This window comes from Mastigoproctus giganteus, chromosome 14 (assembly GCF_048544385.1).
Source record: "Mastigoproctus giganteus isolate SK-2022 chromosome 14, ASM4854438v1, whole genome shotgun sequence".
In the NCBI taxonomy this organism is placed as follows: domain Eukaryota; kingdom Metazoa; phylum Arthropoda; class Arachnida; order Uropygi; family Thelyphonidae; genus Mastigoproctus; species Mastigoproctus giganteus.
This window is the reverse complement of record NC_143588.1, coordinates 57,346,022-57,367,759: the sequence shown is the minus strand read 5'-3', so window position 1 is coordinate 57,367,759 and position 21,738 is coordinate 57,346,022. Positions and strand designations below refer to the sequence as shown.

The following is a 21,738-nucleotide window of genomic DNA, read 5'->3' as shown; positions in this document are numbered from 1 at the left end:
TCACCAACATTTTTTTTTTTTTACTTGTAATTCCAAATTCAGATCACTTAATTAACTGGTAAAATCAGCCAAAAAAGCCAGATCACACAATCATTCCGTATCTTGTAGCTGCTAATAATCATCTCCCCTTTGATCAACAAATTTTTAAATTTCATTCAGCAAATTTCAAAATCTCCGTAGAAACTTACTCCGACTCAGCCACATCTGTGTGTAATTTCAGATCTGGTTCATTTTCATCGAGTTGCATTTTGAAAAGTCTTCATTGAAGAGATTGTCCTCTGATGGAATTCATGATTTTGAAAGCTATGTCCATAACACTTTTAGAATTTAATCTTTTTCTGGTTAACACTTGTTGGTGGATGATAGAGTGATAACTCAAAAAATCTGCGAATTCATCATCCTTTTGGCACAATGCAATGAATCCGTTAAGATGCCCCTGCATTGCTTTAGCTCCATCTGTTATTATTGACATGAGCTTAAATAGTGGTAGTTTAATTTTTTCAATAAAATTTTTGAATACGTTAAATATATTACACCTCTAGTTCTTTCTTTTAATGAAACCATACCCAGCAGTTCTTCTCCAGTGGCAGAATCATCGAAAATCATATGAATAAAAATGAGCAATTGCACTTTATCACTGACATCTGTAGATTTATCCAGTTGTAAAGAAAAGGGCACACAATTAGCAATATGAGCACGCACTTTTTCGCTCACATTTTTACTCTTTTTTTCAAGGCGTCGCATCACAGTATTTCAAGATAATTGCAGATCTTGAAGAGCACTTCTAATTTCATTTTTGTCCTTAAATTTTTCAAAAAGAGAATGTGTTATTTCTAAAAATCGTCTTTGATGAATTGACCATCAGAAAATGGTTTTCATTTTTTTTTTGCAAGAAGATGACCCACTTTAAATAATGCTATTGTTACTGCTTTAGATTGTAAATTAGGTGTCATGAAGAAAGTTTGTTGTGCAAATAATATGGATTTAAGTTCTTTTAATTTATTTTTTCTAAGGTCAATTAGGCAGAAATTCCGATTGGTATTTACCATGAAGTGCGTTGAAGTGCCTTTCTAAATTTACTTTTTTGAGTATAGCCACGGAAGCTTTGCAAATCAAACAACATTTTTCTTTTATCATTACAAAAAAGTATTCTAGTTTCCACTCTTGATGAAAATGATACATTTTACTCTTTTTCATAGTATTCATTTTAAATCAAAGGGTATTAAATTAATGTATAAGTACTGTCCAGTTATTAATATTAAGTAAGCTAAATAAGAATTCGACATATACACTATACTCTTCACAACGTAACAGTGAATTTTCAATAGACAATCCTAGCGGCAGTGCAATGACAAGAGTAGATACATGGTTGAATGGATTTGTAATAAGTGTATGCAGTGAGGCACATAATAACAATAACATTTAGATTTTGACTAATCTGTTTTTTATATATATATTATAATTTGTTGTGATCGACCGAAATTAAAGCCACAATCGACTTGTTGGCCACCCATGCTATATAAGCTTGCTTTCTTGCATCATTTGCCATTACTACTACTATTATTTCACCCCAGTCAAGCGTGCCATCATGAAAAACTGGGCCGATAACTTCATCTTCCTGTATGCCACAAATTTACAGACCATCTTACCTGATAACAGGTAACAGTTTGGGCTTTGACTGATAGAAGACCAGTAGCAAGAATTGTGCCTCTGTTGATGAAGCCATATTGAATGAAAGCAGCCTTGTTAGTGCACAGGATGTTGCTGGGGAAACTAATTTTCTTCTGCATTGATTAACAAAAAATTGCAAAACTCCAAGTATTTTGTATCATCACTTTCATGCAAACTTTGTTGTAAAAGCAACTTATAGGGACACAGCCTTTTGGAGGATCCTCTAAATTTGTATGTATTTGATTCCACATGTAGAAGAAGCTTCCTGGGCACTGCTAGTTGATGTGACGGAAAGAAGGCTACAATGTCTTCTTTGTGAGCATGTCCCAAATTCTGTGCACATTTGTTTTCTTTTTTATGCATAGAACTTAGAGTTAGCATAAAGCAATTCACAACACTCATAATTATGGTGTGATATTTGCAGTGTTTGGGTGATGTCTCTCAGAAAATAATCTTACTGTTGCCTCAATATTTTCAGCTGCAGTCTCCATATAGTAATACCATCTGACATTTCCTTGATGATTGTAATGTTCACAACTCCAGCTGTCCTCCATTTCCTTGTCACACAAACCTAGCTGGTTAGGATGCTGAGCCTTACTAATGACCTACACAGTGGCAGTCTCAGGTAGGGGCTAAGGGGGCTAACCCCCTTCCATAGTCGAAATACTGTGAAATGTTTTTCTGCTGCATGAAGATTAAAACTTAGTGATCCCTGAACATTGCTTTAGCCATCCTTTAGAAAATTCTGGGACTGCCACTACCCTCACACAGACCTGACGTGTGTTTTAATTGAAATACCTTTATACATGTGAACCAGGTGGCGATGTAGTGAATAAGAGAACTAACGATAGATAAGAGAATAATGGTGTTAAATTGTGATTGATGGTTATCAGGAATGACCTACACAGTGGATTAGGAAATTTATTGATATTGTGGGCCCATTTGTATTTATGACTTTTTCTTTCATTTTGTTAATTATCTGCAGTTCAGTTATTTGGGCAGATTTTATTTCAGGACCACCCAGGACTGTCCAGATAATGGAAGATTTATTGTATAAACTGTTAACTGAACTGTAAATTAATCACAGTATTTCGACATCTAAAACCATTCAATACATTTTTTGGATCTGTATATTTCCGGCAAACTGAAACGTGCATGTTAATGTCAAATGTACATTCTCGGAAATGTTATTATTAATTTGGCCAGTGTCCTCTTCATTTCTCAATACATTTGAATAAGGTGATCAGGGCAAACAAATTTATTTACTTCTAAAATACCACAAGAAGATAAATGCGCAGGTTTTAACTCTAGGTAAGTAGAGTATAAAATAGTTTGATTACTTTACTGACAACAGATTTAATAACTACAAATGAATATTTCTTTTTAATGTTTCTCTTTTTCAGATCCTTAAGAATTATTGTTACACTTCATAAGCAAGGAAAGAAAATAAAAAATCTTGAGTAAGTTATTTTTTAAAACAATGTTAATGTCTACAACAGTAGTGTTTCATATCAGTAGTTAGTTATCAGTCTATCCATAGATATTCTGCTCATTACTGTAGATCCTATTGCAACTATCTTAACTTCACACTAATTTACAATTTTGTGCAGTAGACATAATCAAGTCTAGTGCAAAAGCTTGATCTGTGAAAGCTATATAGAGTCATTATACATGTAGGCTGTGCCTGACATGTACAATGAATTTTTATACCTTTTGGTTGTTCAGGTCTTCATAATGCTTACCGATGCAATCCCAAAAAAGGATCTAATTTGTTCCAAGATATCTGCAGAAAAAGGCTTTTTGATATATACAATGAACTTTGTACAGTATAAGGGGTGTTTGAAAAGTTTATGGCTTGAATATGAAGGGTTTATTTAGGGAGTCTAGTAACATGTTACTTTTCAACATACTTCCTCTTTGGAGTCAGTACACTTTTGCCAGTAATGCTGTAATGTGTTGATTTCAGCTGCAAAGAAAGTTTTCTTTTGAGCCTCCAGAAATGCATCCACTGTACCAGTGACTGCTATTGGTGGAAAATTGGAAGTTGGCCAGGTATTTTTTTCAAGTTAGGAAAGTCTGATAGTGCTAGATCTGGTGAATGCGAGGGATGGTCAAATATTTCACATCTGCACTCATGGAGTGCAGCCATGGCAATAACAGACTTGTGAGCAGGAGCATTGCCCCGTCAGCATTTGTCTTTGATGTTTTCATGCAAACACTTCTCAAGTTCTGTGTAATATGCTTCTGTAATCTTCTGCCCTTTCTGAAGATAATCCACTAGCAAATAGTCCATAGCATTCTAAAACATCACAGAAGACTTGAATGCATATATATACCATTAAACACGATTCCAAGTTGGATGAATGATGAAGTTGCCCGATTACTTGAGCAGAAAAAGACAGCATGGAAAAGTTATAGAGCAATAAAAAGCACAGACGCTTGTAACAGCTACAAATTTATCTGTAATAATGCCACAGAAAAGGTTAGGCAGGCAAAGCCAGCTTACAAGAAATCAATGGCAAAGAGAGCAAAGAGTGGGGTTATGGAATTCTTCACATATATAAATGCAAAGAAGAAAAGGACACACCAGATCGGACCCTTATGTAATGGACGTGGGATAGTATTAGATGTCGCAGATGAACTCAACAGTTACTTTGCATCAATATTTACATAAGAAAAACCCATTGTGTCAATGAGAAATTATAGGGGTGAAGTTGAAAAATATGTAATTAATGATATTGAAATTTCACATGATTATTTAATGAAAAAATTTTCGAACCTACAGGCCAGTAAGGCTCCTGGGGTTGATGGCATATATCCTATAATTTTAGGAAGGTGGCAAGTGAGTGCATTGAACCATTAAGGCTAATTATGAGAGCATCATAATGAAGATTTTGATGTTACACTGAACAAAATCACTGGACTCAGGAGAGATTCTGTTGGATTGTAAAAGTGCCAATGTATTGCCAATACATAAATGCCATTCTAAGAGTGTAGTGGGAAATTACTGCCCGGTCAGTCTAACTTCAGTAGTAGGGAAAATCATGGAGGCAATGATCAAGGGTGAAATTCAGGATCATTTAGATAGAAATGAAATTCTGAAGGACACAGGTTTTGTAAAGGAAAAATCATGTTTAACAATCTGGTTAGCTATTTTGAAGGTCACTCATGAGCTGGATTTAAGGAATAATTTCAACATTGTTTATTTAGATTTCAGCAAAGCATTTGACTCAGTCCTACATGAGTGGTTACTTTATAAGCTAGAACAGGTTGGAATCACAGGGAAAATCCTTAGATAGATAACAGGATGGCTTTGTTGCAGTAGGTAGAGGGTTAACGTTCGAAGTGGTATTCCCCAGGAATCAGTATTGGGACCACTGTTGTTTTTGATATTCTTAAATGACATCAATGAAGAGATAAGAGGGCGTGATGTCTAAATTTGCAGATGATGTAAAGATTGGTAGAGTAGTTAATGATCACTGCCAAGCAGATCTTCTTCAGCGTGACCTAGATAGACTTCAGGGATGGTCAGAAAAATGGCAGCTATGCTTTAATTCAGCATAGCTGCCATTTTTGCACCTGGGAAACAGTAACCCCAAAATAACTTATACACTTGGTGGAGTTGAACTAAAGTCAGTAGTGGAAGAAAGTAACTTGGGAGTTATGATAAAGTCAGACATGAAGTTCTTCAAGCATTGTAGACAGATTTCAAGGAAGACCCATAGTGTCCTATTGATGATTTATTGAACATTTGCTAGAGATAAGGGTGTCATAATTCCATTATACAAGGTTATTGTAGGTGCCTCCGTAGCCAGGTGGGCAGGAGCAGCAGTGCATAGCACACGCTTCTTTATTAGACCGGGGTTCGAGCCCGTGACCACAAAATACGGAGGATGCGGAAAGGTCAGGGAATGACCACTGCATATCACCGGAGCAATATGGCCTTAGTTGCTAATGCTCCTAAAAACCAAAAATAACAATAATAACAAGGTTATTGTTAGACCACACTTGGAATATACTGTGTTCAATTATGGAGACTGCACCTAAAGAAAGACATTCAACTTCTTGAAAGGATCCAAAGACGGGTAACTCGCCTGGTGAGATCAGTAAAAGGGCATCCATATGTGGAAAGACTTTGAATATGTGGGTTACAGAGCTTGGAAACTAAGTACCTTAGAGGAGACTTGATTGAGGTGTTTAGGGCTCTGAGAGGCATAAGTAAAATGAATGGGTTGAAATTTTCACAGTTATACACAGCGTATTCTAGAACTAGGTGCTATAAAATTCAAGGGGAGATGTTTAGATTGGATTGCAGGAAGTTTTATTTTAACCAGCAAGTTATAAATTACTGGAATAAGTTACCTACATGGACAGAAGAGACCGAGAGTTTGGGGAAATTCAAAGGTCTGCTGGATAGTTACCAAGTGCATCCAGTTGATATAGATGAACAGTGCACTATTGAGTCAGTTTGGTGTGACATAAGCACTGTGAAAGCAAAAATAAGAGTAGGAGTGTGTTATCGGCCTAATGACTCGAATAAGTACAATGAACAATTGTACAGAGAAATGGTGGGCTAGTAAATCGGAATGTCTTATATTGGGGGATTTTAATTTCCCAGATATTGACTGGAACTTGTGGGTTGGTCACTCACACACTAGTCAGACTTTTGTGGATTTATTGGATGATTGTTTTCTGCAGCGGCATGTTCGAGAGGCAACCAGAGAGAGTAAAACTCTTGATCTGGTTATCAGCAGTGATCATTCGTGTATTAAGAATTTGCAGATAAAGGAACCGCTAGGTGGCAGTGATCACAGTGTACTGATTTGGCATTTACTTAAAGATATAATTACCATCAGGGCTAAAGGAAAGGGTTTTTGCTTCCGTTAATGCGAGTACAGTGCTCTCCGACAGTTTTTAAATTCTGTACAGTGGGATCAACTGACAATGTTGCCAACGGTAAATTCTAAGTGGGAAGCATTCAAAGAATTAATCGTGGAAGTTACTAAAAGTTTCATACCTATTAAGAAATATTGTTCAAGGTTTAGGCCTAAATGGTTATCTAATGAACTAATGAGACTCGTAATAGAGAAGACAAATGCATGGGATGCATATAAATTATCAAGCGACTCAGAAGCCTATGGCAGATATAAACTAGTCTGTAATCAGGTGACAAAGGAGGTTAGGCAGGCGAAGGCAGATTACGAGAAATCCTTGGTAAAAGATGCTAAGAAAAACAGCAAGAATTTCTTTACTTATATAAACTCTAAAAGGAAGGGGATGAATCTGATTGGTCCACTTGACATCGATGGTTCGACTGTTGATGATCCTGCTCAGATAGCAAACAAACTGAATGAGTATTTTGCATCTACATTCACACATGAGGAATTAATAAGGTTTGAAAATTGCAGAAGGTTATCAAATTGTAGCAGGATACTTAATGATTTTGGAATAACTGAAAGTAAAGTGGAGGAGAAATTGTTGAAGTTAAACATAAGAAAAGCACCTGGGGTGGATGGGATCTATCCAGTTATATTAAAGGAGGCGGCAAAGCAACTAAGCAAACCCTTAGCCATAATTATGAGAGCATCCTTGGACTCAGGGGAGGTTCCCATGGACTGGAGATGTGCAAATGTATCCCCAATTCACAAAGGGGGATCGAGACTGCTGCAATAATTCAGACACAGCATGGGTTTGTTAAGGGAAAGTCTTGTCTGACAAATTTGATAGGATATTATGATGTGGTTACAAAGGAACTGGATGCAAAAAATAATTTTAATATCATATATTTGGATTTCAGGAAAGCTTTTGATACTGTTGCCCGTGGAAGACTATTGTACAAATTGGAGCAGAATGGTATTAAGGATAAGTTGCTACAATGGATAAAAGGATGGTTAAGTGGGAGGAGACAGAGGGTGGTAATCAATGGGTGCTGCTCTTCGTGGACTAATGTTATTAGTGGAGTCCCACAGGGTTCGGTGTTAGGTCCACTGTTGTTTTGTATATTTATCAATGATATTGATGAAGGTATATCAGGCTTAATGTCGAGGTTTGCAGATGATACAAAGGTTGGCAGGGTTGTTAATGACAGTAATGGCAGTGTGCTACTGCAACAGGATCTAGATAATTTGAGCAGATGGGCTAAGAAGTGGCAACTGAAGTTTAACCTTGACAAATGCAAAGTACTGCATATGGGTAGAAGTAACCCCAGAGAAACGTACCAACTGTGTGGTACTACACTTAAGGTGGTAGAAAATGAAAAAGATCTGGGAGTAATTGTGCAGTCAGATATGAAGTTTTCTGAGCAATGCAGACAGGCTGCCAGGGCAGGTCATGGGGTTTTGTCAATGATATACAGGAATTTTGCTAGCAGGGAAAAGGAGGTGATTAACCCTGTGTATAAGGCACTGGTCAGGCCACGCCTTGAGTACTGCATACAGGTCTGGAGGCCTCATTTTAGGAAGGATGTAGATTTACTTGAACGTGTACAGAGAAGGGCAACAAGATTGGTGAGGGGAATGAAGGGATCCTCTTACAAAGAGAGGCTTAAGTTCTGCAAATTGCAGTGGCTGGAGACTAGGCACCTGTGCGGTGATCTGATTGAGGTATATAAGACCTTGAATGGGTTGAGCATGCTGAATTCTGATGGAATCCTTCCACTTGTTCAGATTACGAACCTATGGGGGCATAAATTCAAATTAAGAAAAGACAGATGTAGAATAGATGTGCTGAAATTTGCCTTTAGCCAGCGGATGGTTAATTGCTGGAACAAACTTCCATCTGTTGTTGTGGAAGTTGATAGGTTGAATAAATTTAAGGAGGAACTGGACAGGCATTTGGAGGCAGTGGTGTGATTTTTTTTTTTTTTTTTTTTTTTTTGGCTGATGCTGCATAAGCTCATACACCTGCTTTCTTGCATCACATGCCACTACTACTACTATGGCAGGAGGGAAATGCATAGGTTGTCTGTTTCCTTTTCTTTTATTTATTAATTATTTTGTTCAATTTTTTTATTATTATTTTACTCCTTTTTCCCTTTCTTTTTTTTATTTATTTATTTTTATTTATTTTTTTTTTGGCTTGTGCAGCATAAATTAGGCTTGCTTGCACCATATGGCCATTACTAATAAATAAAACACCAATGCCATCACTTTGGAAGCAGAGCAAATTGACTTGGCTTTCTTTGAAGAGCTGGTTTTCCATTGTCTGCTCCCTTGTCTCTGGCTGAAAGTGATGGACTCACATCTCATCCATGGTCATAAACCTTGCAAGGAAATTTTCTGAATCTGCTTTAAAATTAGGCAAATGTTCACTTGACTTGAACTCGTGTGCATTTTTGATCTGTGAGACCCGTCATGATGACACCTTTTTTCGTAGCAAAAATCTCTATTGCGTAGTACATGTGTTCAGATGAGATACCCAAGATGCTGACAGTGTATTGAACTGTTACTCATCACCAGATCATGCACACAATCATCAACAACTTCTGGAGTGATGGACATTGCAGGTCTTTCACAGCATGGGTCGTCTTCCAGGCCCTCCTTCTATCATTTAAATTCTGCTGCCCACTTCTTAACAGTGGAATAGGGAGAGGCATGCTCCCCCAGTGCTGTAACTATATCATCATGAATTGCCTTTGGCATTAGTCCCTTTTTCCCAAACCTGTAGTTAAAAAGTTATTGAAACTGCATGAAATTGAATGGGTTACTGTTTGAAATGTTATACATTAAATACAGAAATTTTTAACACTAGTACCTTTCTTTCATACTCAGGCCACAAACTTTTCAAATGACCCTCATGCAAACTTAAATCTTGGTATCTATCAAAATTCAGCACCATTCTATACTTTTTAACATCCACCCTTTTTTCTTCTTCTGTTTTTTTTTTTTAACATTAATGTCTGCAGATTGGAAATTTATTAAAAATAATCTTAAACTACCCAGTATTTTTTTTTTTTTTTTTTGGATGCTTTGTTTGCCAGAATTACTTCTCTGTGGTGCATACTCTCAACCCCTTCAATTTAGTTAGAAATTTTCTGATAATTTGGAATGTTTTCCAATTCCCTGATTTTAGTTTTCTTCTGGTATTTAAACTGTTAGTGTTATTTTTAAAATATGCAGCTATGTCACCCCTGTACCTGTATACTACCTCATACAGCATAAATTAAAAAAATAAAAAATAAAAATTCCAACATTACCTAAGTAATAATAGTGGCAAATGATGCAAGAAAGAAAGCTTATGTAGCATCAGCCAAAAAAAACCCACTTATCCCATGAAGTCTCAGCAAGAGGAAGAATGCCATTAACATTTAGCTTGCTCAATCCATACAAGGCCTTAAACACCACACCTCATTTAGATCTCCCTGCAGGTACCTAGTCTCCAGATGCTGCAATTTGCAGAACTGAAGCTTTTCTAGGTAAGAGCACCCTTTTTTTCTCTTCATCAATCTAGTTTCCCTTCTCTGCACCTGTTCCAACTGTCTGAAAGCGAATTACTACACATCTATTCTGCAACCATCATTTCTCAATTTAAATTTGTCCCTATATGTATGTTCTCTGAACAAGATTAAGTATTCCATCGAAATTTAAGTAACTCAATCCAAAGTGAATATTGTTAAAGTAAATGTACAAGTTTGTGCAACTGCAGCAATTCTAAAAAGAGGTAAAAACAGCATCATTTTAGTTATATCTCATATTGTGAATACCTTCACAATGAGTTACCATGATATTGCACCACTTCGAATAAATAATGCTTCACCAGTGGAGAAGACTATTGTTACTTATTCTCAGCGGATACCACCACTCAGATGGCACCGTTTCGGGGCTGTTTGGCCCTTCTTCGGTGGGTGAGTAGGTACCTTGGTGATGCAATGATGAAAAAACAGTTATGAAGTATAACTCCACAATATGAAAGATGCCTGATGATGTATAAAGTGAATTAGACAAGAGCGCTTTAAGTGTTAAGCCACAGGCTGAAAAAGAATTAGACAATGTACAAGTTTGTGCAAATGCAGCATATTAGTATGCAGCAATTCTAAAAAAGGTACTTCTTTTAAGGTATTGCAGCATACTAATATGTTGCATTTGCACAAACTTGTACATTATCTAATTCTTTTGCAGTCTTGAGGCTTAAGCCCTTAAAGTGCTGTAGTGTTAAAGTAAATTTAATAATATTTACTTTGAAAGCTAATATTTGTATCTCCACTAAGCAACTATGCAAGATGGTTAGTTTGATATAGTTGTTAAAGATTGCATTGGTTCATTCTGCAAGGTGGTGGGTATTTATGGTGGGTAGCATGTGTGTGTGTTTTTCATGTGTGGGCTCAAGAGCATAGACATATGCAGGATGTTTCATAACATGTAGGCCATACTTTCGCATTTAGTTCAATACCTGAAACAAATGAAAACAGTCCATGTAAATATGTGTCCAATTCTGAATAGTTATGGAACTGTGGCAGTGGAGTTTTCAAATAAAAATGATAATAAATAAATAAGAATAAGCAAACATGTACCTAATAAGAATAAAAATTTAGGTAAGTTGGAATGAGCGCAGCCCGGAAAGCCAGTTGCTGGGGATTTCAGGAACTGCTGAAGGTTATGAAACAAGTAAATACATGGGCTGTGTTAGAATAACTAAGAGTAAGAAGAAGTGCATGTATACTTGCATGTACACCAGTGCTAGGAGTATAGTAAACAAATTTGATGAATTTGAAGTGCTGGTTAAGACATCTAAGGCTGATATTGTTGGGATATCAGAGATTTGGTGCCACTCAGATATAAGGGGTGCAAAATTGCAATTTGAAGAGTACAATGTGTTGAGAAAGAATAGGAAGGGAGGAGGGGTTATGCTGTTAGTTAAGAAACACAAAATCCAAGGAAGTGCATCCAGTTGACATAGGTGGTTAGTGCAATGTTGAGTCAGTTTGGTGTGACATAAGCACTGGGAAATCAAAAAAGAGGGTAGGAGTTTGTTATATGCCTAATGACTCTGAGTACAATAAACAATTATACAGAAAAATAGAGTGGGCTGGTAAATCAGGGTGTTATTTCAACCCAAAGTTCGAGATATAGACTGGAACTTGTGGTTGGTCACTTGCACATTAGCAAGGCTTTTGTGGATGATTGTTTTCAACAGCAGCGTGTTAGAGAGGCAACAAGAGGGAGTAACACTTTTGATTTGATTATCAGCAGTAATTATTTGTGCATTAAGAATTTACAGATAAAGGAACCAGTAGGTAGCAGTGATCACAGTGTACTGATGTGGGATTTACTTAAAGATGTAATTGCCATCAGGGGTAAAGGGAAGGGTTTTTGCTTTCGTAAAGGCGACTACAGTATCAGATTTTTTAGGTTCTATACAGTGGCACCAACTGATGATGTTACGAACAGCAAATTCTAAATGGGAAGTATTCAAAGAAGTAATCTTGGAAGCTACTAGGCTTTTTGTTCCAACTAAGAAATACTGCTCTAGGTTCAAGCCTAAATGGATGTCAGATGAAATAATGAGACTCGTGGGAGGAAGAAAAGTGCATGTGTTGCACATAAATTGTCAGGCGACTCAGAAGCCTAAGGTAGCTACAAGCTAGTTTGTAATTAAGTCACAAAGGAGGTTAGGCAAGCAAGGGTAGATTATGAAAAATCTTTGGCAAAGGATGCAAAGAAAAACAGCAAAGACTTCATTACTTATATAAACTCTAAAAGGAAAGGGATGAATCAGATTGGTCTACTTGATATCAATGGTTTGACCGTAGATGATCATTCTCAGATAGCTGCTGAACTAAATCAGTATTTTGCATCTACATTCACACATGAGGGGTTATTCAAGGAGGAGAGGGCCAGATGTTTATCAGACTGTAACATAGAGTTAAATGATTCTGTAATAACTGAGAGCAAAGTGGAGGAGAAATTGTTGAAGCTAAACATAAGAAAGGCACCTGGTGTGGATGGGATCTATCCACTTATATTAAAGGAGACAGCAAAGTAAGCAAGCAAACCCTTAGCCATAATTATGAGAGCATCCTTGGACTTGGGAGAAGTCCCCACGGACTGGAGATGTGTAAATGTATCTCCAATTCACAAAGACAGATCGAAGGATGACACAAGTAATTACAGACCTGTTAGTTTGATTTCGGTTCTGGGGAAAATAATGGAGTCACTGGTTAAAGAAGCATTGCAGGATCATTTAGACAAAACTGCAGCAATAATTCAGACACAGCATGAGTTTGTCAGGGGAAGTCTTGTCTGACCAATTTGATTGAATACTATGATGTGGTCACAAAGGAACTGGATGCAGAAAATAATTTTGATATCGATTTCTAGAAGCCTTTTAATACTGTTGCACATGGAAGACTACTGTACAAATAGGAGCAGTATGGCATTAAGGGCTATTTGCTGCAATGGATAAAAAGATGGTCGAGTGGGAGAAGACAGAGTGGTGGTGAATGGGTACTGCTCTACTAATGGAGTGGACTAATGTTATTAGTGGTGTTCCTCAGGGTTCGGTGTTGGGCCCATTGTTGTTTTGTATATTTATTGATGAAGATATATCAAGCTTAATGTCAAAGTTTGCAGATGATTCAAAGGTTGGCATGGTTGTTAATAACAGTATGCTGCTGAAACAGGGGGTGGGGGGCCATTGTTAAGGCCATGTTATGTCAAGGATCTGGGTATATTCTTACCATGTGTACGCCATAGCTAAAAATTTCATTACTTCATACAGCATGTCCCATCCTCTTTTTCTTACTATTGAATACACCATGAATTGTCAAACTAATAGAGTAAGCTTATCTGCGAAAAGATCTAAACCTCCCAAACACTTCCTAATTAACTTCACAAATATACGTGGTAGTGGTAGTAGTAGTAGTAGTGGCGGCATGTGATGCAAGAAAGTACGTGTATGAGCTCATGCAGCATCAGCCAAAAAAAAAAACACACCATTCCCTCCAAATGCCTGTCCAGTTCCTCCTTAAATTTATTCAACCTATCAACTTCCACAACGACAGATGGAAGTTTGTTCCAGCAGTTAACCACCCGCTGGCTAAAGGCAAATTTTCGCACATCTATCCTACATCTTTCTTTTCTTAATTTGAATTTATGCCCCCCTTAGGTTCGTAATCTGAACAAGTGGAAGGATCCCATCAGAATTCAGCGTGCTCAACCAATTCAAGGCCTTATATACCTCAATCAGATCACCGCACAGGTGCCTAGTCTCCAGCCACTGCAATTTGCAGAACTTAAGCCTCTCTTCATAAGAGGATCCCTTCATTCCCCTCACCAATCTTGTTGCCCTTCTCTGTACACACTCAAGTAAATCTACATCCTTCCTAAAATGAGGCCTCCAGACCTGTATGCAGTACTCAAGGCATGGCCTGACCATTGCCTTATACAGAGAGATAATCACCTCCTTTTCCCTGCTAGCAAAATTCCTATATATCATTGACAAAACCCCATGACCTGCCCTGGCAGCCTGTCTGCATTGCTCAGAAAACTTCATATCTGCCTGCACAATTACTCCCAGGTCTTTTTCATTTCCTACCACCTTAAGTGTAGTACCACACAGTTGGTATGTTTCTCTGGGGTTACTTCTACCCATATGCAGTACTTTGCATTTGTCAAGGTTAAACTTCAGTTGCCACTTCTTAGCCCATCTGCCCAAATTATCTAGATCCTGTTGCAGTAGCACACTGCCATTACTGTCATTAACAACCTTGCCAACCTTTGTATCATCTGTAAACTTCGACATTAAGCCCAATATACTTCATCAATATCATTGATAAATATACAAAACAACAGTGGACCCAACACCGAACCCTGTGGGACTCCACTAATAACATTAGTCCACGAAGAGCAGCACCCATTGATTACCACCCTCTGTCTCCTCCCACTTAACCATCCTTTTATCCATTGTAGCAACTTACCCTTAATACCATTCTGCTCCAATTTTTACAATAGTCTTTCATGCGCAACAGTGTCAAAAGCTTTCCTGAAATCCAAATAGATGATATCAAAATTATTTTTTGCATCCAGTTCCTTTGTAACCACATTATAATATCCTATCAAATTTGTCAGACAAGACTTTCCCTTAACAAACCCATGCTGTGTCTGAATTATTGCAGCAGTCTTGTCTAGATGATCGTGCAATGCATCTTTAACCAGTGACTCCCTTATTTTACCCGGAACAGAAGTTAAACTAACTGGTCTATAATTACTACTGTCACCCTTCGATCCCCCTTTGTGAATTGGGGATACATCTGCACATCTCCAGTCCATGGGAACCCCCCTGAGTCGAAGGATGCTCTCATAATTATGGCCAAGGGTTTGCTTAGTTGCTTTGCCGCCTCCTTTAATATAACTGGATAGATCCCATCCACCCCAGGTGCTTTTCTTATGTTTATCTTCAACAATTTCTCCTCGACTTTGCTCTCAGTTAGTACAAAATCATTAAGTATCCTGCTACAATTTGATAACCTTCTGCCGTTTCCAAACCTGAATAACTCCTTGTGTGTGAATGTAGATGCAAAATACTCATTCAGTTTGTTTGCTATCTGAGCAGGATCGTCAACAGTCGAACCATCGATGTCAAGTGGACCAATCAGATTCATCCCCTTCCTTTTAGAGTTTATATAAGTAAAGAAATTCTTGCTGTTTTTCTTAGCATCTTTTACCAAGGATTTCTCGTAATCTGCCTTCGCCTGCCTAACCTCCTTTGTGACCTGATTACAGACTAGCTTATACCTGCCATAGGCTTCTGAGTCGCTTGATAATTTATATGCATCCCATGCATTTGATAACCATTTAGGCCTAAAACCTGAACAATATTTCTTAATAGGTATGAAACTTTTAGTAGCCTCCACGATTAATTCCTTGAATGCTTCCCACTTAGAATTTACTATTGGTAACATCGTCAGTTGATCCCACTGTACAGAATTTAAAAACTTTCTGAGACCACTGTACTCACCTTTACGGAAGCAAAAACCCTTTCCTTTAGCCCTGATGGTAATTATATCTTTAAGTAAATGCCACATCAGTACACTGTGATCACTGCCACCTAGTGGTTCCTTTATCTGCAAATTCTTAATACACGAGCGATCACTGCTGAAAACCAGATCAAGAGTATTGATCTGGTCTAAATTCTAATCTAACAATATCCATTTCCACTTGCAATCTGCCAAACCCCACATACTTTGTCTGACAGAATCTCAGTTATCGGTTGATTCAACTACTGCTCATCTCAGTTGTCCAAATTATTCGTTGTATGATTCCTTTCGCCTCACAGGAGGTACTTGTGCATATGTCTGTTCCAATATTCCCTGTCAGAAACTTGGTAATTTGGAATCTCCTCTTTTTGATCTTCTCTGGCTTAAAATCTCTCTACCTCATTGTGTCAAATTCATCTGTTCTCTCTACTGTTCTCCCAACTCCATTAGTCACTTGGAGCACTTTGACTTCCTCTTTTTGAAACTTGACTTTCTCCAGTCCAACTTTCCTAAAAGTGAGTTAATATTCCTTGGTGATTTTAATGTTCACAACTCCAGCTGGCTCCTGTTTTCTAGTCACAACAACCCAGCTGGTCAAGATGGTGAGGCTTTTGCGATTACTAATGACCGTGCACAGATTGTTCATTTACCTACAAGAATACCGGACAATCCTAACCATACAGCCAACACACTTGATCTTTTTCTCACAAACAACCCTTCCAAGTACACAGACGAAGTGAAAGGTCCTTTAGACACCTCAGATCACAACTTGGTGACTGTCTCTTCTCCAATGGAGCCTTTATCTCATGGCTATTCCCAACCTTGTATTGTTTGGCATTACAAGAATGCAAAATGGGATGACCTGCGAGATATCTGAGATATCGGATTACTGTTTCAAAACTTCTGGTGTTAATGTTTGCTCAGATCATGTCAGTGAAATTATTCTTGCAGGAATGGAATCCTTTATCCCACACTCCACTTTAAAGTCTCGTCCTTTATCTAAACCTTGGTTTTCCAATAAATGTGCTAAGGCTGTCCAAGAGAAGAATGTTGCATATCATCATTGGCTTGTTTCTAATTATTCAGTTTCATTTTATGCCTACACCAAAGCTCACAACAATTGTAAAGCAGTTATTAATCAGTCCATACTAGAGTTTGAACAGGCTAAGAGCAGAAAACTTGCTTCTTGTCCTAATGGTAGCCGAGCATTCTCGTCTCTTGCCAAAGCTATTGGCCGCAACTTTTGCCCATCTCTGCTCCCACCTCTGTCCAAACCAGATGGTTCTGTTGTCACTTCAGCCAAGGATAAAGCTGACCTGCTAGCATCCCATTTTTCTTCCAACTCATGTATTAATGATCTTGGTAAAACACCTCCTACCATTCCCAACACGCTCCATTCAATGCTTCCTGTGGTCTTCCGTCAAAAGGATGTCAGAAGGATTTTGACGAATCTTGATGCTAAGAAAGCTCCAGGTCCCGATGGTGTTTCTCCGCTTGTTTTCAAAACCTGTGCTCCTGAACTTACTCCTGTTCTTTGCCGCCTTTTTTCACTTTCTTATTCCAAAGGTGTTTTTCCTTCTGCTTGGAAATTTGCTCATATCCAGCCAGTTTCTAAAAAGGGTGACAAATTCCTCCCATCCAATTATCGTCCCATTGCAATTACTTCTACTGTTTCTAAAGTAATGGAGAAATCAATTAACTGCCAACTCTTAAACTACCTAGAAACCTTCTGTCTGATCAATGATTGCCAGTATTATATTATCCCATTTATGGACAAATTCAGTGGAAACGTTCGGTGAAACACAAGCAGTTGCTCGACATCACAAAGACTTTTGAATGTATTTGGCATAAAGGTCTTCTAAAGAAGCTTCCATCTTATGGTCTGCCAACTGTTTTTTGTAATTGGTTATCCAGTTTTCTCTCTGATCGCTCACTGAGGGTGATGGTAGATGGCTTTGTCTTCTAACTTCTCCACTAATGCTGGTGTCCCCAAGGTTCAGTTCTTTCCCCCACTCTTTTCCTCTTGTGTATTAATTACCTTCTTCCATTGACTGGAAATCCTATCCAGAGTTTTGCCGATGATAACGCATTGCATTCCACTTTCCATTTTTTGAAACCTTGCCCTGCTCAATCAGCTTCAACTTCTCGAAAGTCTGCTACCAATTCCTTAAATGCCGATATACAGGTAATTGTCCAGTGGGGCAAAGACAATTTAGTTGCTTTCAATCCTTCTAAAACTGAGTCTTGTCTTTTATCTCAGAAAAGGATTCTTCTTCTCCTATGCTTATCTTTGGTGACACTCTGATTTCTAGGCAAAATGATATATCTCTTTTGGGGATTACCCTGACTTCTAATCTCTCTTGGCACAAGCACATTACAAATATTGCTTCCTCTGCATCTAAAAAACTTGGTTTTCGCTCTCGACGTTACTTTTCTTCCAAACGGTTGTTTCACTCTATACCAATCCCAAATCCGCACTACCATGGAATATTGTTCTCACATCTGGGGTAGTGCCCCCAAAAGTTTTCTCAGGCTTCTTAATTCCGTTCAGAAGAGGGCAGTTAGGTTAATTAATGATTCATCTCTAACAGAGTCTCTCCACTTGCTGTCTCATAGACGTACTGTTTCTGCTGCATGCCTCTTCTACAGATATTGTCATGGACACTGTTCTTCTGAATTGGCTTCTATAATTCCCGCTCTCTCTTTCAATACAGTCCGAACACGTGCCAACATCCATTTACTGTCCAACTTCAAACTCACAGAACCAAATTTTCATCTTCCTCATATATTCATTCAACTGCCGTTTTCTGGAACAACCTTCCTTCATACGTATTTCCTGAAAATTACAGTCTACAGAAGTTCAAGTTCAATGTCAACAAATATCTTCTTTCGTCTTCTCAACCTCCAACCCAAGCACGGTACCAAGTACTATAGGTTCTAATATCTTTCGTGTTTGGGGTTTACATAAAAAAAAAAAAAAAAAACCTGTATCACTTAGGTATTGGGAAATGTTCTCTACAGGGTGTTTCAGTTAAACGTTTCAGAACTTCTAAGAGGGGTAGGGTACATCCTGACAACTCGAAATCATATAGCAATGTGGGGTCGGAAATGCTTTCCTGAAGCGGTATTGTACACAGAAGTCGTCGTGCAGCACAGATTCGATTTTCGGTCAATGTATGGGCCGGTATTATGGGAGATCACCTCATCGGACCTTACCTGTTACCGTGTCGTCTAACCGGACCTATCTACTTGATCTTTCTGCAGCAAGTATTGCCACAACTTTTGAGAGATGAACAGATTTCTGCATCGACGCAACAGACAATGTGGTGCCAACACGATGGAGCCCCTGCCCATTATAGCGGAGATGTTCGTAACTACCTGGATGTCACATTTGGTCAACAGTGGATCGGACGTGGTGGTCCCGTGCGTTGGCCTGCTCGGCCACCCGACCTATCATGTCTTGATTTTTATTTCTGGGGTCATATGAAATCGCTAGTTTATGACACCCCTCTTGACAATGCTGAGGAGCTGGTTGCAAGAATCGCAGTAGGTGCCGAAGAAATTCGAAATTCGCCTGGAGTATTCCAGAATGTTCGGATGTCCATGCGTCGGAGATGTGAGGCGTGCATTGTAGCCCGTGGAAGAAACTTCAAACACTTACTTTAATCCATGTACCTTTTTCTTCTTTTCGTGTATTATTAAAACGATTTCTCACTTACGGTCTCTTTTCTTTATGGTGCTTCTGTGTACAACACCGCTTCAGGAAAGCATTTCCGACCCCACATTGCTATATGATTTCGAGTTGTCAGGATGTACCCTACCCCTCTTAGAAGTTCTGAAACGTTTAACTGAAACACCCTGTATACCTATGGCTTCCTCAGCCAAGGTATATTCTTTGTTAGTCTGTAAGTAAGTGACATACTCTAGGTGAGATTTCGGGTATCCAGTTGGTGGATTGTGCTGACCTGTCTTTAGGGTTATATCTTAGTATAAATTCTCTGTTCAGTTCTTCTTTAGTCATGAAATCTTGAAAATTCTTTTCATAAATTTCTGCTATGATATCACTTTTGGTCTTCTTGTTGTCAATATCAAAGATAATAATGTTTGGGCCCCTGATTTTGGGTTTGTCCATTTTCAGGCCCATCTTATTTACCTTGGGATTATACCTGATTTTGTCTACATCAGCTTTAGTGGCTGCTTCAATTACCAGTTCAGTTTGTATGGTTTTCCTGAGTCCCTTGATTTTTATTGACTTGAACTCATTTTCCTAGTTTTTTGTGATAGCTTGTTTTATGGCCTCACTTGTGTTAAGTTTGGAGCCTTCAGAAGGTCTTAAAATGACCACATTTTCATCTTTATTCTATTTAGGTGGAGTTTTTTGTTTCCTAGATTTACTGGGAATCTTGTTCTTTAATGCTTGTGCATAAGATTGAATTTGTTGCTTTTGTATTTCAATTTTTGTCTCTTTTGCATCTAATTTTGTTCAAATTAGATGCAAATTACATAGAAAATCAAAATTTGATTTTCTATCTGCAGGTCAGTCACTGCCCATTCAAGTATTGTCCGGTACAGTTATACCCCGACTTACGCGAACTCGGAGTTACGCGATTCTTGATTTTTTTCGTTTGGTGTATATCTAAAATTAGCTTGTTGTTGTTGTTGTGTTTTTTTTTTTTTTTAGGAGCATTAGCAACTAAGGCCATATTGCCCCGGGATATGCGGTGGTCATTCCCTGACTTTTCCGCATCCTCTATATTTGGTGGTGACGGGCTCGAATTCCGGTCTAATCAAAAAGCGTGTGTTACGCACTGCTGCTCCTAATTTTGGCGCCTATGGAGGCGCCAAAATTAGCTTACCAGTGTTTTGGAAGTCAAATCATAAAGCTTGGGTGACAGCTTCCGTTTTTTGAGGACTGGTTTGGTCACCACCTCATACCCGAAGTCGAACGTTATTGCAAGTCTAAACAGATTCCATTTAAAGTGATGCTTCTTATTGACAATGCACCCGGTCACCCTCCTGCCACCCTAATTAATTTCGACCCATGTGTGAAAGTTGTGTTTTTGCCGCCAAACACAACCAGCTTGCTTCAACTGATGGACCAGGGAGTCATCAAAACATTCAAGGCTTACTACACAATGCGTTCGTTTGCATGTCTGAATGAAGCTATGAGACAAAATAGTGAGATATCTGTTAAAGACATTTGGAAACAATTCAATGTTTTAGATGCTGTAAGAATCATTGAAGAATCTTGGGATGAAATTCACAAAAACATTGAATGGTGTCTGGAAGAAATTTTCTCCATTTTTTTTTTTTTTTTTTTTTTTTTTTCAAAAACGAGACAAAAACAACGCCAGAAACTGATCATGTCGCTCATGTGATAGAAGAAGTTGTTAATCTTGCCAGGTAATTAGATTTGGAAGTCAATGGTGATGATGTCAACGAGCTGTTGGATTCACATAGTCAGGAGCTGACAATGAATGAGCTCACAGAGATGCGTGAGCAAAACGTCACTGAAGTATTCAACACTTCAGACCCAGTTCCACCAGAAAAGCACATGACAATTGCAAGTTTGACAGAAGGTCTCAGCTCAATTGAAAAGGGCTTAAAAATTTTTGAATACATAGACTCCAACGAAGAACACGTTATAGCTACAAAGCAAGGAATAAAAAAATTATTAACTCTACGAAGAAATTCTGTGTGAAAAAAAAGAAGGCGCTGTGTCATCAGACGAATTTATTAGATTTTATGAAGACATCGAAATAACTTTTTTACGTAACTCATTTATTTTTTAATACATATTTTGTATTAATATATATAAATAACTGCAATTTTATTAAATATTTTTCTTCTAAACTGGTGTTTTTGTTAGTCCTTGGTCCCAATTAAACAAAATTTATATGTATTTATATGCAAAGTTGTACCCCGACTTATGCGAATTTGACTTAAGTGATTTTCGTCGGACCCACCTATCACGTAACTTCGGGGTATTACTGTACTGGATTATCTTTTCTCTAGTTGTAGCTGTGACCTTGCAAGATTTATCTGTCATTAAGTGCTCATGTTTGAGCCTGGACATGATAATTTTATCCAGGGTA

The 21,738-nt window shown here is 38.1% G+C and overlaps 1 protein-coding gene across 1 annotated transcript in view; it reads left to right on the top strand.

Annotated features, from left to right (window-relative positions):
* Positions 1–21,738, top strand: part of LOC150075147 (peroxisomal membrane protein 11C-like) — an 81,910-nt gene that overhangs the window by 50,340 nt on the left and 9,832 nt on the right. Inside the window, exon 3 of the mRNA XM_090388819.1 lies at positions 3,075–3,131. Within this exon, the coding sequence (XP_090244945.1) occupies positions 3,075–3,131 (57 nt within the window). The remainder of the gene's footprint in view (positions 1–3,074; positions 3,132–21,738) is intronic.